The 16584-nt window shown below is 40.3% G+C and overlaps 1 protein-coding gene across 1 annotated transcript; it reads left to right on the top strand.

Moving 5' to 3' along the window:
- Positions 1 to 14671: 14671 nt before the first annotated feature.
- wfdc2 (WAP four-disulfide core domain 2) lies at positions 14672 to 16341 on the top strand. Its single transcript, XM_053424395.1, has 3 exons — positions 14672 to 14850; positions 15320 to 15457; positions 15598 to 16341. Exons 1-3 carry the CDS (start codon positions 14748 to 14750, stop codon positions 15729 to 15731), a joined length of 375 nt encoding a protein of 124 aa, XP_053280370.1. The 5' UTR covers positions 14672 to 14747; the 3' UTR covers positions 15732 to 16341.
- The last annotated feature ends 243 nt before the right edge of the window (positions 16342 to 16584 follow it).

Raw genomic sequence — 16584 nt, 5'->3', positions numbered from 1 at the left:
TACTATACTTCCCCCCTCCACCCTGGCTTGGACTGCCACATACCCTCCAACCACTGAACATTTGAACATTTGCACTACACTGTTACTTTTTTTACTACTGTATTATTATCCCTTATAGTATATTCATATTTATATATTTTTATATATTTATCTTGCACATAGTTCTTATATCATACAATACCTGTTAATACTGTACTAGTCCATATATATTTCCTACTGCTCATAGCTCTTATAACATACAATACCTGTTAATACTGTACTATTCCTTATATATTTCTTACTGTGCATATCTTATTTATTTACATGCCACTTTAAATACGCACAATACTCTGCACATTTTTCTGCCTTTTTTTTGCACTTCTGGTTAGAGGCTAAACTGCATTTCGTTGTATAAGTACTTGTACTGTGCAATGACAATAAAGTTGAATCTAATCTAATCCTTCCATTGGCAGCAGGTTATGATCTGGTTCCCTCTGTGCAGGTGAACGACAGAGTCTGACAGAAGGAAGAGACGAGCGGCTGAAGTGTGCTGCTCTGGGAGGTGGTGGAGGATCAGGTCTTGTGATGTTCCTGACCTAATAGGGTCACGTCTGGACCGTCAGCTGAGAATCAGGTGCTGGAGAAATATTTGAGAGGATGAAGACTTCCTGCTGAGCCGAGGCTCTCGTCATAAGGCTGAAATTTCTGTGTCTTTATCCATTTTTTCTTCCAGTCTGGATCTCACTCTATTTTCATTTTCCTCATACCCACTCATGCTCGCTCTCTGTCTTTGTGTCAGCCTTTAGTATTTTGCTGCTGTGGTCCTCTTATCTGCGAGTGAATTTATCTACAGTCGGCATTCAAGAGATTTTGTGCAGGAAGAAAGAATCTAGCGTGGGAGGGAATAGCTTTTCTTTCTTTTTTTTAAAGAAAGGGTTTCAGATTTTCGTGTGTCTTTTAAACTTCTTCAAATGTTGAAAACAAGAGTTTTGTCACTCATCTCCATTGTTAAAGTGTTAGTCGATAGAGAAATTCTCTTTTGTGTTCATTCAGTAATTTGACGCTGGCAAATGTTTATCCACAGTTGTTTGTCCACTTCCTGAGCTCTTGGCTTTTGACCTGCATGTAATCCAGAAATAAGATTAATTGGTTTGAACCTGATTAAACGCTGATGTATTGTTTGTGTAGAGTAAAATGAAACGTGATGATGAGGCCATCTCCAACCTCTCATACTTTAATTGAAGGTATTGTGCCGTCTGTTTGCCTTCTCTAAGTCCACACAGTGTGTCGCTGAATCCTCAGTGTTTAAATTCCACCATAACTGATTACACCTAATGGAACGCAAGCAATTAAAGTAAAAGCCTGATCAAATGGTGGTCGACTGTCACTCACATGCGCTGACATGTAATTGAAATGTCCCCTCTCACTTGCTCTCCCTGTAACGTGAATCCATTTAAACACGGATCAGGTTTCCGGCGGCGACAGGGGCGAGTGGATGATGCTTCATCAACTAATTGACACAACAAAGACCTTTTCAAATGTTTGCGTTCAATAACATCTGGCCCCTCTACAATGAACGCTAAATTATTCACGACGCGCGACTTTCCGCTAACAAACTTTCAGCGGCTGACAAACACGTCAGGCCGCGAAGGTTGGAGGCTGAGTAAAGTAAACTGGAGTTAAACTGAGCAATTCTGCAGCCGAGGAGCCGGAGAGAAGCACAACTCCTCTTTGTGAATATGACAATGACGACGCCGGCACCTTCTGACAGAAAAAAACCCACCAAGCCTTAGTTTCATCGATCAGCTATAGCATTAAATGTTATTACTCTTCAGGCTTCCCGGATCAAACGCAATTATTCATAATTCACCTTTCCAAAATCCTGTGGCATCGCTCTGCAGTACAAAAGCAACAGAGAACATGGCATACAATTTAATGGATTACCATTTTCCCTGTGCTTTATGACACAATGACACAATTACCTTAAAGCTTATTTTCAAGGCGGGAAAAAAAGAGGATCTGGTGACAGAAAAATAAGGCAGATAATTTTCTCCCCCCTGTATTTAACTTTGACAAACTTCCAGGCTCAAGGCGTCTCCGTTTCCTCGTCCTCTCTGTGTCATGCTGCAGAGAGTGCGAAGGGCCCTGTGTACTGTAGCTACAGGTCATTGTTGCCCTACAGATGAACTAAGTGACAATAATTGAGTTAAGAGGGGAAACAAATGATGTCACGAGTGCATGAAGTGGAAAGAGTCGACTGATTTATTTTCCAAAACAATACATGCCAGAGCAAATCAGTTTTATTGGGAGGTGTGGGGGGTTGGGGAGCTGCAGACTGGAGCTGTGGTTCACTAGACTTCACCGCGGTGACACAGAGGCTGAGTGTGTGCGCACCAAAGACTAACCGCTCCACAGCGATATAACATGTCACTTTTAATGGTGATTGGTAGAAGAGCAAAGAGTGAGAAGTTAGAGATTGGACGAAGCTTCCACATGCGGCGAGATGAAGCACAACGATACAAATAAAAGGCTATGATCACACTTTTACTTTTCTGCTTTAGAATGAGTAGAAAATATTTAGCATTTAAGTCCCATATTTCATATTTTTTTATGTTTATTTGCTTTATTTACATCTTTATTTTTAGTCGCAACCCTTAGTAAAGTTTTGAGGTTATTTCTACGTCTCTTTCTCCCACCTCTCTTCTGATTGGCTGACCATGACGCACGGGCCAGACCAGCCACAGGAAACAGATTTAGCATTTTGATTCACCTTAGTAAAACTCATCCATGAATGCAAATGATTAAAGTAGTTAAAATACAGTATTTGAGTTAATAGAAAAACAGAGAGAAGAAATCATGTGACAATGCTGACAATGTGTTTTTATTCTCTCTTTAAATATAAATAATCTTTTATTTTTGTATTAATCCAGTGCAGCACTTTGAACAACGTGCCATAAACAAGTTTGAGTGTGCGTGTGTGTTTGTGGGTCAATGAAATACCAAAATATTACACACATTTAGTTTTAACATTATTTTACACAGGCACATCTTTTTCATTCGCCATGTAACATAACAAGACATATAACAGAAAATAGTCTCCTCCCTAAGAAAATCTGACTTTGTGTCTGGCTTGGTTTCATTCCTGTTTTGCTTATGTCGATGTTTTAAAAGCACGGATTCTTCTCTCAGATTCTCTGCTGATTTGTAGCCACTAATCTGTCCGTGCCTTTATTGTGATGACTCATATGTTTCAGTGTAATTAAATAATTTTACTTTAGTGTTATGAAATGTAACAGGATCTGTGTTGGAGAAACCATTACCATGGCACACATCGGCCTGCACATACAGCGCGGGCTGTCAGTGTGTCAGTATCAGCTCAAAGAAGAGCACTAATGATGTGAAATAGGCCTGAAGGACACTTTGAGTTGTTGACATTCAACTGTAGGGAACTCATTCAGGGCCCGTGTGGAGGGGAAAAAAAACAGGAAAATGATTAAAGTGACAAAGGTTCTGTCTGCTCTTGTCTTTTTTTTTCTGACTGGCAACTTCACAGAAGAGAGACTAATTGCGCAGGGGATGAAAGTGGCCACAATTATTTCCCTTTAATGGCACAGATGCATCCATTTCAAAGAGACGCTGCAACTTGAGTCCGACGAGGATCTTTGTTCCTGTGTGTTTACATTTGAGCGTTTGTGCACGTGTGACGCTGCATGCATCTATTAAGAATAAAGACATTACTAAATTAATTTACCAATCTAGCTTGAGGCCAGACTTTAAATACATTGCAAAAAAAACCCGTACAAATGAAATTTCAAAGCACTGCAAGTTTTGAAACAGGTCAAATGCTACATATCAGCTATCTTTTCCTCTCTACTCTCTAAAGTCAGTTTGATCTGATCGCGTCTTTTGAAGATAGAGAAGAAGTGATGTTTCAGTGCAGTCAAAAGTCGCAAAGCGTGCTGAGGTGGCAACTTCAGCCTGTGAGAAGTTTTCCTGTCTGTAGGTGTGCGGTGAAGCCGGGGCTCTCGTTGTGTTGAGGTAGAATGTGACTCATAATCCCAGATGACTCATGTGCTAACTTGAAGTCACACCTAGGTTCTCGATATACCCTTAATTTCCATGCTGCTGTAGGACGGGGCACAGTGTTGACAAGGCTGGAGCTTCCTCTTTTTGTTCTACTGCTTTTTTAACTTCTTCTTTTGGGGGGTGGAGGTTCTTAAACTGTGCTCTGAGACCGGCTCATCTCCGAAAGGCTTGATATGAATAACTACAGTATGTAGCGGAGACTAGAACGTCTGTTAAATATGCACTTAACTGCAACAAGAAGTACACTCAGTGAAACTAGCTTAAAGGGATATGGTAGCTGTAGATATCACAGCAAATGATGCGCTGTGAACACAGCTCTCGCCTCAGGCCAACACGGTGACTAATGCATTTAGCTGTGATTAAACAGGCTATATATTTAATGTGAAAACTGCTCATGTTTTATCGAGTATCTGACTTGTTTTGGTGGAAATGCGAGTTATATAAGTTTGTTCCGGCAGATTCCAGCCACAAAATCTTTGCGCGATCCCTTTAAAGTCTATCATCTCATGCCACTTATAGACCCAGTGCATTGTGTGTGTGTGGGGGGGGGGAATTCAGTATAGAACTGTTTATGTGGTATTGTGGGGTAAGCTTATTCCATTGTTCATCACAATGTAATCATACAGCAGAACAAAAGGATGCCTGCTATAAGGGGTTTGTACTTAGGAAAATGTATGGCCAGAGGAAAACATACCATTAATGTGTGCAATAGATACACACACACACACACACACACACACACACACACACACACACACACACACATATGCACACAAATGCTCACAACACAATTTAAGTAAATGCAACTGCAAATGGAGTGTCTTTTCAAATACCAGTGGGAAAAAGCAATTTCTGGGTCATGGCAGGGAGAAAAGAGCCGTAGAGAAATGCATTTAATACATTTAGCCTTGCAGTATGGACGCAGGCACACACACACACTGTGCTACTGTCAGAATGATGCTCAATGAAAAATAACAATTAAATGGAAAGCCCTCTATTTTGGTCTTTAAGTAAATTATTAAAAACATGTTACCATCAGAGTTATGTCGCAGCGAAACATATAGTAACAGTTTAATAAGAACCAGAAATGTGTACTGATGCTATGGAGCTTCATTCAAACATGATCTATCTGTGTGGAAACATGGACAGGGTCATATTCCCATGTGCACCAACAGAAATGACATCTGATCTCGGTGTTGACACTGGACTCATTTATTGATGTTCGCTGGCAACATGTACAGGACGGCCGCAGACAATGTTAACGCCATACTTGAAGGAGCTCATTCTGCCCTGTATTTTCAGGTCAGTGGCTTTCATCAGATGTAATGGGTGCACTGTAAATTATGAATGAAGAACCACTCTGTGGATGATGAGGATGATGCAGATTATTCGTCGCCGCTTCCTTCGGTCCTCACTTCTCTGCGGAGGGATTTCACACCAGGGGGATAAGGGCTGTATTACTCAAAAGTGTAAAATAAGGAGATTAGAGGACGCCGCCCGCGACTGCCATCCCCATCTGGATTAGGGTCCGGATCAGGGGTTCCCAACTTTTTTTATTTTTTTATTTCTTTTGCAGTCAGTGTTGATGTTAGCATCACTGCAACAATAGTTTAAATTCAACCTTTCTTTCACTAGAACATTCTGTGAGATCAGGATGTTCTGAGAGTCCAAAATGAGAAACTGACAAAGTGCTGTGGCAGATAATAAGAGGTCAATACTGTCAGAGGACTCGCAGCATAATTATTTAGCTGTGTGAGATTTGCACAGTTAAGAGAGAGAAAAAATAGATGAATAATTAAAACAAAATGATTGCTGGGATTATTGAGTTCAATTCAGATCTTGGTGTAATATCACTGTATCTGCCATCTTGAAATATTACTGGTGGTTTTGTAAGTCTTAAAAAATAAAATGGCAGCAGATCATATAACAAGACGTTATTGATTAACACGGAAAATAACTCAAAGGGCAAAATACAATGACTAATGATGACAGGACAATGCTGTCTGTGGCTGTGAAAATCTCCAGAAAGAGAAAATAATATGATTTTTTTTAAACCCTCTAAAAACAGAATAAAAAGGAAAGGTGCCCAGATCTGAGACACCGTCCTGAGGTTGATGAGGATGATGAAGACGAGCAGAAAACAACATGGGACACGGCTGTGTCAGAGATGAGATGGTCATCCTCCCTCCTCACGTCCCCCTGCTCGTCCCGACTGCGAGGGAGAGCGAGCGAGCTATTTAGCATCAGAATAAATGTTTACTTTTTGAAGCAACACCATGCCTGGGAGTCTGCGGGGCCTTGGGGCTGAACATTAGTGATGTGGCAGGGAAGAATGATCGCTGTTGATCGGGCAGCACGCCGGCAGCTGATGACTCTATCGAAGCAGATCAAGTAATAGATGATTAATTTAGACGCTGAATCAATGCGAGCTGCTGGCTTGGTCGGGGCCTCGCTGGTCCTACAGGCCTTCATTGGGAAGTGTTACACAACATATGTGAAAGGCTTCCCTGCATTTGAGGTGGCCGGGATAAGAAGCATCGTCACTTTTCACCGTCCTTTCTCCTTTTGTTTAGCTTTATTCACCTCATTTGGACTCATAGATCTGAAGTAAATCAATCATTAAATCATTGGCTCAGTCTCTGTTAAAAAAATGCTTGTGTGTCAATTACAATTGTGCAAATTCTAGATTCAAAGCATATCAGTGAGCTGGGGTCTGATCCCGCACCATTTTCCTCTCTGCTGTGTGATAGAGGTGTAGGAGGAGAGGAGGAGAAAGAGGGAGGGGCGCGGCGAGGAGAAATGAGGTTGAGCTCTGGTGAGGATGAATAGTGGAGAGAGGAAAGAGGAGGGTGGAGTAAAGAGAATGAGGAGGGGGCCGGGGGGGGGGGGGAGAAAGGGTGCAGAGAGGGGTCTAACTCTGGCATAAAAGTAAATTCAAATGCATTATTCATGGCTCTCTGTGTCAAAATATCATTTACGTGTGCTGTGTTGACTCATGGCTCGTAAAATGAGAAGGACATGAAAAGAAGGAAAGGAGAGAGGAAATAAACAACTCAGGAGGCTTTTTCTCTATTCTTGGCCCCGAAAATAAAAAAAAGGAGCCCCGGTGTGCTCTGCCTCAACTTATTAGGCATCAATTATTTATTATACTCTATGTTTACTATTCTTTATCTGTGTAGTAAACAGCCACCTTCTCGAAGAAAGTCTCAAAAGGGTCTTGGGAGTTTGCAGGTCTGAGAGGGACCGAGGGGGTTTCTAATGCGAGATGCTAATGCTCAAGTGTCCTGAAGTAGAAGACTCGCTTCTCTTGTTATTGACCCTAAAAACCTATAACACGGTTTTCAGCTCATCAGAAATCCCCCCTCTGCCACTGTCTTCAATTGTCTGCTTCAAATCTGGGCCAAGATAACCAGCTGTTTGCATGGTTTGTTTCCATTTTAATTTTGGGGGGATTTTCTGTATAATGAGCCACTGCCACTACTGTACTACCATCAAGCCTCCAGCTCCTCTGTTTGGGACTGCTCGCCTCACACAGTCCGGCACGTTGGCACCACAGCAGCTCCTGCAGGTGCACGGCAGAACTGCCTTTTGCATCGGCTTCAATCTTCTTCTTTTTCTTCTAATTACAGTAACAGAGGTTTCAAAACTATGGGTCGAGAACCACTCAGCGGGTCGCACGATAAATCTGAGGGGTCATGAGATGATTAAAAAGATTTCTTAAAAACCTTTGTACTGCATGAAATTATATTCCTTTCCATTATCGGAGGTTCCAGTTAATCTCAGCTTTTCTTGTGAAGTGTTAGATAGTGTTACCGCTCAAGGCCTTTTAAAAGTTAGTCAGATAAAACGAGGACACACACATATCATTTTGTGTCTGACTTGGATTTACCAACAGACAAATGCAAAGTAGACATCGTTTCATTTGAAGTGGTCGCAGAGTGAAAAGATTGTAAAAGTGCTTTGTTTTTGTAGCTGCAATAAAATGTTGTAGAGTCAGGTTAGTGTATGGGAATTTTAAGTCCAAATTATCAATAAGATATTGTATACGAGGGCTAAATTATGATTGCATATGCAAAGAGAATAAACCGTTTTTGCAATTGCATGAAAATATAAACGAATGTGCACGACTCGATGAATGAAGGAATGAAGCATGTTGTATTTACTACATATAGATTCTACATGTTTGCTTCTTGCAGTTTCCTCAGTCTTCCTCTGCTTCACATTTGTATGCATGCATGCATGTGCGTGTATAGGCTACATATGTGTGTGTGTATGTGTGTGTGTGTGTGTGCGTGTATCTGGTGAGGCTGAGGGCACACATGACCTGCTCTACTTTTATTTTGATTTATAAGGCTGGTGGAGAGCATCATCACAGAATCGCTTCATCTTCTCTCCTTTATTACACCACATTTGTTTTCATTTTACTCCCAAGGCCTGGCTGAATACATTACAGATTTCCCATGGGGCCCCGGGGCCAGCTCCTCTGCCACGGGAGACAATGGGATGACGGGGAGGGATTTCTGAGCATGCTTCATCATTAGAGGCATTAGCATTATTTTGACTTCAAAACATTATCACAGGATTATCGTTATTCTGGTTATTAGCAGGATAAGTAGACGCATTTGTGGAAGCATCAGTCAAGCGTATGGGCTGGAGTAACAGAAGTCATAATTGCTTGAGCCAGTAGGTCATAATTTGAGAAATTAGAAGTGTCATTTTATTTAAATCCACAATTTATTATGTAAAAACAACAATAACGACCTAGTGTTGCACCCAAACCTTTCTTCACCTCTCCTCTCCTTTCCTTCCCTGATGTAGCTTCTACCTCAAATCCCATTTCGCTGATTTATATGAGACACCCCCACATCCCTCTCCACCCCCACATCCTCCCACAGAACCCTAACAGTCATGTGACACTTTGTTTTTTGCCTGGGGGATAAAAAGTGGGACACAAAATATGATTCAGTCCCCAGTTGATAGCTAAGAGTGGATCATTATGGTGGAGATAATATGGCAATTGGGTTTAGCATGCAGAGGTCAACGGCAGGTTAATGCAAAATGTAATACGTGATTGACTATGAAACCTGGTGGGGGAGGGGCCTTGGGGTCAGGGGGCGGCGGCCAGACTTGTTTTGGGTCAGTCTGGAAACAATATGAGCACGAGGAAGGAAATTAAGTCCATTTATCATGTTTGTCATATGACTTTGGCCTGACAGGCTCTGGTTATATCTGCAAAGGAATCCAGCACACGTGTATCCAAAGCACTGCATCCAGTTTTATGAAGGGGAATTACATTTTTAACATTTATTTAATATCTGTTAAATGACAATACCTCATATCCTCAAAAGAATAAGTCTTGAAGAGATAGTGTAAGAGGTGGATAGTGAATTTTAGAGGGTGTCAGCCATATTTTCCTTTCAGTGGTTCCACTATGCAGGCAAATCAGTTTGTTATATTGTACATCACCATGTACGTGTGTGTCTTTGGTGAAAATAGAAAAGGTAACGGGAGGCCATAGAAATTGGCAGATTACCTCATTTTTAACTCTTAACGCTCCCTCACAACTCAAGCCCCATAACAGTCGAAGCTAATGTTCACTTACAGTCACACGGAGCCATCTTTTCTCCCGCTTCATTCACGTGTTCAACATTCACAGCCACCACTGAAACTGATAGCATCTACATCATTTCAAGGGCATACAATAACAGCCACTATAGCCGAGCCTTGGTACATGAATACATAGAGGAAAGGTTTCCAGCAACATTGCTCCATGATTGAATTCCCAAGGACAAGAGGAAGGAAAGAAGGGGAAACATCGGGGACTTTGAAAGGGAAGGTGAGGGAGCAGGAACAAGGTGTTTCTTCGGTTTGGTGCGCTGAGAATGAAACATAAAAACGCCAAATTACGAAAAAACACTGCAGCCGGGTTCATGTGCACTTGTGGGTTCTGAGCATACATGTGCATGCAAACACAGGCAACACACACCCTGTGCAAGTGTCAGATGTGTCAGTGTACGAGAATAAATGAGGAAAAACAATAGATCTCAGATGTTGAAAAGCCCACAGCTACTGAGCCTGCTATAAGACATGTGGGTGGACATGTAAATTGCATGGCCTTTCTGCTCCTTGGGGTAAAATTACTCCTCACTACTCATGGCCCCCCTGTATAATAACCTCCTGGATTCTCTCTGCTTAAGGTTTTGGGGGATACCTGTCAATCAAATCAAACCCAAACAGAATACATTTACATAGTTAGACTGCGCTGCAACATCTGAGAGACACTGAAAGACAAGAAATGTATACGACATCATCAGATTGTACTATTTTGATCAAATCCCAAATATATAGTTCTAGGAATAAATATCCATTCGGTCATAATCATTATTTATTTTAAAACTTTATTTTACGTGAATAATTGTCTACAGATAAGTGGAAGAATAATAAAAAAAACAGACACAGGCTGCTGAGATCTGTAAGGGGAGACCTCCACCTAGAGGTTGGGAATGATATTGCACCCGAAGCAGGGAATGATCTTCTCATATGGACCACAGTGTATAGACATTATTTCTGAAGTGCATGGTTACAGCTGGCCTGAAGGAACGACCACACTGACGGTCACATACAAGACACATTTATATATATATCCTGAGTTCAGAACAAACCACATGATTACTGTGTGGGCCTCACTTGTTCTTCATCGCTTGGACTCAGAGCGTCTCCTTGCAGAATCCTCCTTCACTCGGCCATCATGTCTCACTGCAGCCTGTTCACTTAAAGGATCACTCCACTCAAAATACACACAAAATCAAACCAAAACCCTGATTGATATCTCGCCATAAAGACACTTCAAGTACCAAAAGTTGATATGGTCGTTTGTACAACATTTAAATGCTGCTATTTTAACAATAAAATATTTCTTATACATATATTCCCCTGTTTTGCATTAATCCGGGGTATAGATAACGTGTACAAGGGTTTATAACACACCATAATGTTGTTTTATCGAAATATTAGTGTTTATTAATATATGTAGGCTGGTGTATCTAGACAGATAGTAACAATATAGTGAGACGCTGTTGCAGATAAACAGAATGGGACAAGTCATAGTTTGAAATAAACATATCATACAATAATGAGGACTTCCAATGTTTTTACAGAGACTATTAACTGCATTATAGTGATTTACTTTGTGAAATATCTGAATACTTTCAATAACAATAAACTAAGAAAGAACGTATGTAATTCCATTTTACATGGGCCATTCTGCTCAATACATTTCACATGTAATGGAGTTATTATATGCTTAATTACTACATTCACTTATATCAGGTGAATGATAGTGGTGTTCTAATTATATGATTGGAACCAGGATGGCATATAGTAGAGTTCATGCCTCTGCCAAGTTCAATCAAGCTGTACCAAATTCCACACACTCATTGAAATCTTCTCTGTGAATATGTTATTCAATGTTAAATGAAGTGAAAGAAATCCTGGATTGGGTTCAGCACCAAAATTGACTTTCCTGACACACACAGCATCCTACCACCAAGTGTTGTGCAGATCCGTTCTTTTGTTTAATATTGAATTAGCGTCGTCATGTATCAGAATAATCCTCAGACCTCACTGCAACCAGTTTCAATGGAAGCACTTTTTCCTTTAGACATAGTTGTTCTGAAAAGGGAGCGACCTGTTCTTTGAGTCTGCTGCTCTGCTGACATATTGTGTTTTCAGCTGATCCACTGTAGACTGGCACCACCTTATCCGTATCAGGGGGGTGAATCAGATACACAGTCCAGTCCCACAACAGAGGGAGCCTGGCCACACTGAAATCTAATACATGTAAACCTGCACGCTGTCTAAGGCCGAAGCCAAATGTAATTGTGCAGACTATCTCATTAATGTGCCCCTATCCCTGCGATCACGTCTCGTGGATGCAGTGTTGTTGTCTGCTCGGGGTTCATAAGGACAGACGTCAGGGTTTTTATCTACAACGGAGAGAGAGGAAAAGACTGAGGGGCAGCAATCAGACATATAACTTATTATCAGAGTCCAGTGGAAACATATTTGAGTGCACAGACCAGCAGCCCAACGTTTTGCTTTATAGTCAAACTGTAGAGACAGGCTCTTTTTAGGAGTAAAATATATGAACCCATTTATCATATAAACACCTAATTCACACAAAGACTAACGGAATATATACACGATGAGACCTGATCAATGACGGTATCAGAATCAGAATCAGAAAGTATTTATTGCCAAATAGGTTTACACCTACAAGGAATTTGCACTGGTTATTGGTGCATACAATTAACATAGAAACATAAAAACATAAAAACACAATAAATACAACACAAATAAGAAAAGCAATAAAAAGAAACAATATATATTTACTCACTATTTACTTCTCATTTACTCCCTTTTTCTAATATTTATACAAAGTAACATTTATTTACACGTAAACATATCTAAATAAAATATATATAATAGATGAAAGATATAAAAAGTGAAGTAAAAAGTGAAATGCAAGATGCAAAATAGTGAACAGTGTCAGATTGCAATATGTAGTTGTAAAATTATAGATGACTGCTGACTTTAGAAAAATATACGTTTAGTAAATGTTTTTTTTTTTTTATTTAATTTAATTTAATTTAATTTTATAGGGCCCGATGACTGAAAGGCACTGACAGACAGTGAGGCCCTATTTAGAATGTAAGGATTATTATTATTATTATATATTATAAATCATTCTTACCAACATGTAAGGGAACATGTTCACATTGACTGATCTTCACAAAAATCGATACACATGTGTATCATGACCAGACAAACAAAAAAGTCTATGTGTGCAATTTGAAAAACGTAACAGGAAGCCTGCTACTTTGCATTTAGTGGCCATTTTGGCCATATTCCACATTCTTACTTTGAGGTACCCTATAGACTAAGTAGCAGAGGAAAATTAGCTTTTATTTGATATTGTAATCATATACTACTGATTTTATTGACTTTATAACAATGCATCATATTTTGTATTGTATGTGTTTTCAAATTCTGATTTGGCAAAGTTAGCAGTGGCCTAACATGTAATGAACATTGCCCCTTTTGAATAAATAAAGCAATAAAATATAGTATAATTCTATTTTGTAATTATAATCTTCTCTTTCTGTATCTGGGAGAAGTAACGACTAAAACTGTGTGTGAACATCCCTGGCTCATACACCAACCCTCATCGAACCGCTTACATGTAGAACCAGAAAAGGCCAGCAGATGGCGACACAGGGCGAGAAAGAGAACACTAACTGGGGAGATAAAATAGAAAATAATACCAGAAATAATTTCCATAGATCAAAGCAAAACAGCACAACACAAGATGAAATGGGGGAAAGTTTTGCCCGATTAATTTTTTATTTTGGCTTCTGGATGTACTGGTATTGTAAATCCAATTATTTTTGAATGGGGCATTTTTTGAAAGAATTTTATTTATTTAGATCCAATTGTGTGTCGTGTATATTATATATCTGTATTCAATTTAAACACTTTTTTCAAAGAATACAAATTATCACCTCTGTCAGATGCATTTCCAAGTTTTTTTTTTTCTATCAATGAAAAACAAAATAAATGACGATGACTAATTCTGTGCAACTGGATGCAAATAAGTTCAATGTAGCAGCAGAACATTTAAATTTCCAAAGAATATTAATAACAGCACCGAAATAAAGTCTAGAAATGATCCACCCACCAGATTGATCATGACTATTCGGGCAGAGTGTGTTCACAAACATTGACATCCTTTTTACATAATATTTGAAAAGTGTCCACAAGCCTTAAACAAACTTTTTACCAACCCAAGTAAGTAGTCTCAGTATTTCTATTTGGGCTGGAAAAAGAAGTTTCAACAGTACTGTATTTGTTATGGACGTTTTCTAGAGGCTGGTGAAAGGAGATCTCAGTCTGTAGACTTGATGCATCAAGGAGACCAGAAGGTGCAACAACGAAACAAACGCTAACAGAGTAACATAAGCAATTGTCACCCCCAAGTCTCTCGATCTCTATGTTACATGTAGGTGTCCGCAATCCTATTGGATAGTTAAGTCTAAAGCATGAATTCCTAAATCACATTGTGTCCTTACGTCTTGCCACTGGTGTAATACACAGAAGAGTTAAAGTCGGTGGGAGTTGAAGTTGGCGTCTCTCTGTCTGGTGCATCTGAGTTAGATATGAAAGTCCTTCAGCTTAGATGCTACAATGCACTGTTGGTTGGTCCTTTATCTATAACCTGACCTTGGGTCCTGCTTAGAGAGAGAAGGGAGTATCTGTGGAATATAGACAGACACTATTCTCCTGTGCAGATATGATATAATAAATAATATATAGTGGCATATACAGTCATTTGTAAGGATGGTCAAACATTCTTCAACAGTAACAATGATGAATGTGGATAAAACAATACACCCTCCCAACACCAGTCCCATGTTTCAAGCTGCTGGAAGAAGTGGAACTGCTTTCACATCCAACATCATCAGGAGCCCTGAGGTGTGCAGATCATCAGGATGTAACTCAACAGGCACAAGGACCCAGCATCCTGTGACTGTGCTGCTCAGCCTGCAGGTTGTGTACTGGCTTATTAGTGCACACACAAACACATACACACAGGAGTTCATTCTTGTGTGCACCAGGTTAACAACATGGGGAAACACTGGCCAGCAGTTTTTACATTGATTTTAGCTCTCGGTGCATATGTGCACTTTGACACCGCTTTTGCTGAAGAGGCTGAAGTCAAAACAACAGGTAAGTTGGTTTCTGACTCAACTCAATATGTTTGAACATGTTTTTAATGTGTGATCTGACAGCGTATGATCAAAAGTCAATGTTTGTTGTTGGACAACCACGCAGCTTCATTTATGTTTCCACTGTTGATTTTGTTCTCCTTCTCTGATCTTTCCCTGAGCGGCTGACTGCTCACAGTCTGTTGTCCCATCACACAAGTGTGTGTGTGTGTGTGTGTGATGGAGACCGTAAAGCAGACCACAAATGTTGTGTGTTTGACTTTGGAGCCGTCAGTGTTCCTCAGCATGAGGCAAAATGTTTAAACCCCATTCTCCGCAGTTAGAACCTTCTCAGTGACTAAAGTGTCATGGAAATCAAAGCTTGGAGAGTCCACAGCAGAAAGTTCCTCCCAATCAAAGGCCATGATGTCCCAGACTCTCTGATTAAGTCTCACTCTCTGTTTGTATATTTCACTTCTCTTCCCCTCCAGCAAAGCCAGGAATGTGTCCGCAGAGGAAATGGGGCGTAGGGCTGTGTGCTGAGTTCTGCTCCTGTGACAGTGACTGCCCCAACAATGAGAAATGCTGCTCCAATGGATGTGGACATCAGTGCACCGCACCATTCACAGGTTAGATATGAACAAAGTGACAGGGAAATCCCAGGAAATGCAGCTTCCTGTGGGGTTTGTGTGATCACATGAATGTGTTGACACTCATGAACACCTGAACACAGTGACTGAGTGTGTGTTTCTGTCTTTTGTCCTGTCAGTGAAGCGTGGCCGCTGCCCTCGGCCCCAGGGAACCCCCATGTGTGCAGAGTACTGCTATCATGATGGTCAGTGTCCGGGAGAGCAGAAGTGCTGCAGGACAACCTGCGGTCACGCCTGCAGCGAGCCCTGCTGAGCGGACGACCACCGACTCCCCTGCCTGTGGGCACCCGTTTGGTTTCTTTCACGCAGCCACACAGAAATATGCGGAATGTTTCTAACTTTTTTCACTGCTATTACTTCTTGGTCAAATATCTGGGCACCACTTTGCACAGAGTTTCATTCTCTGGGTTGGGTGGGTAAAGTATTTGACCTGTAAAGGGTTTTTCTGCACCCGTACTTGAAGTTAACACAAATATCAAAACGTTTTTGTTAATACTTTGTTGATTAAGTCATGAAATTTACACTTGGAAAATCAAAGACTATGAAATAATGTATTGTTGATTACTGTCTTATAGAGAAAAAGGGTTCACTTTCATTTCCTTTCCTGTACTACAAAGTGATTGGTGGGTATTTTGTGCCTCAGAATATTTACAAATTAACTTAATCAGTTTATACCTTCTTAATCCTTTAATGTCAATAATATGTCGGTGGATTTCTGTACGATTGGTAGTACTGTATATTCTAAACCTTCTAAATGGATGAAAAATGTACTGCAGTTATTTTGATATCTATTCCTTGTGGAGTTATGGGATGTTTTCTATTTCCTTGTATTACAAAAAATAAAAATAAATCAGCATTTATCACCTTGCCTGTCACAGATCTCGTGTTTCACGCGTCTGCTTTATGTGCATATTTTAGGCCAGAGCTTGGCTGCAATAACAAATAATGAAATATGCCAACGACAAAAAGCTCTTACTGGCCAAGAACTTCTGGTACCCAGTTCACACTGCTGCACCAGAATCTCGGCAGCTTAAATAGATTGCTGTACTGTATATACAGCAAAATTTCACTTTACACTGTATAAATGTGGGAATAAAGAAGTGTAC

This window comes from Pleuronectes platessa, chromosome 6, assembly GCF_947347685.1.
Source record: "Pleuronectes platessa chromosome 6, fPlePla1.1, whole genome shotgun sequence".
NCBI classification, from domain to species: domain Eukaryota; kingdom Metazoa; phylum Chordata; class Actinopteri; order Pleuronectiformes; family Pleuronectidae; genus Pleuronectes; species Pleuronectes platessa.
The sequence above is the reverse complement of the archived record's forward strand: the minus strand, read 5'-3'. Positions and strand labels throughout refer to the sequence as shown.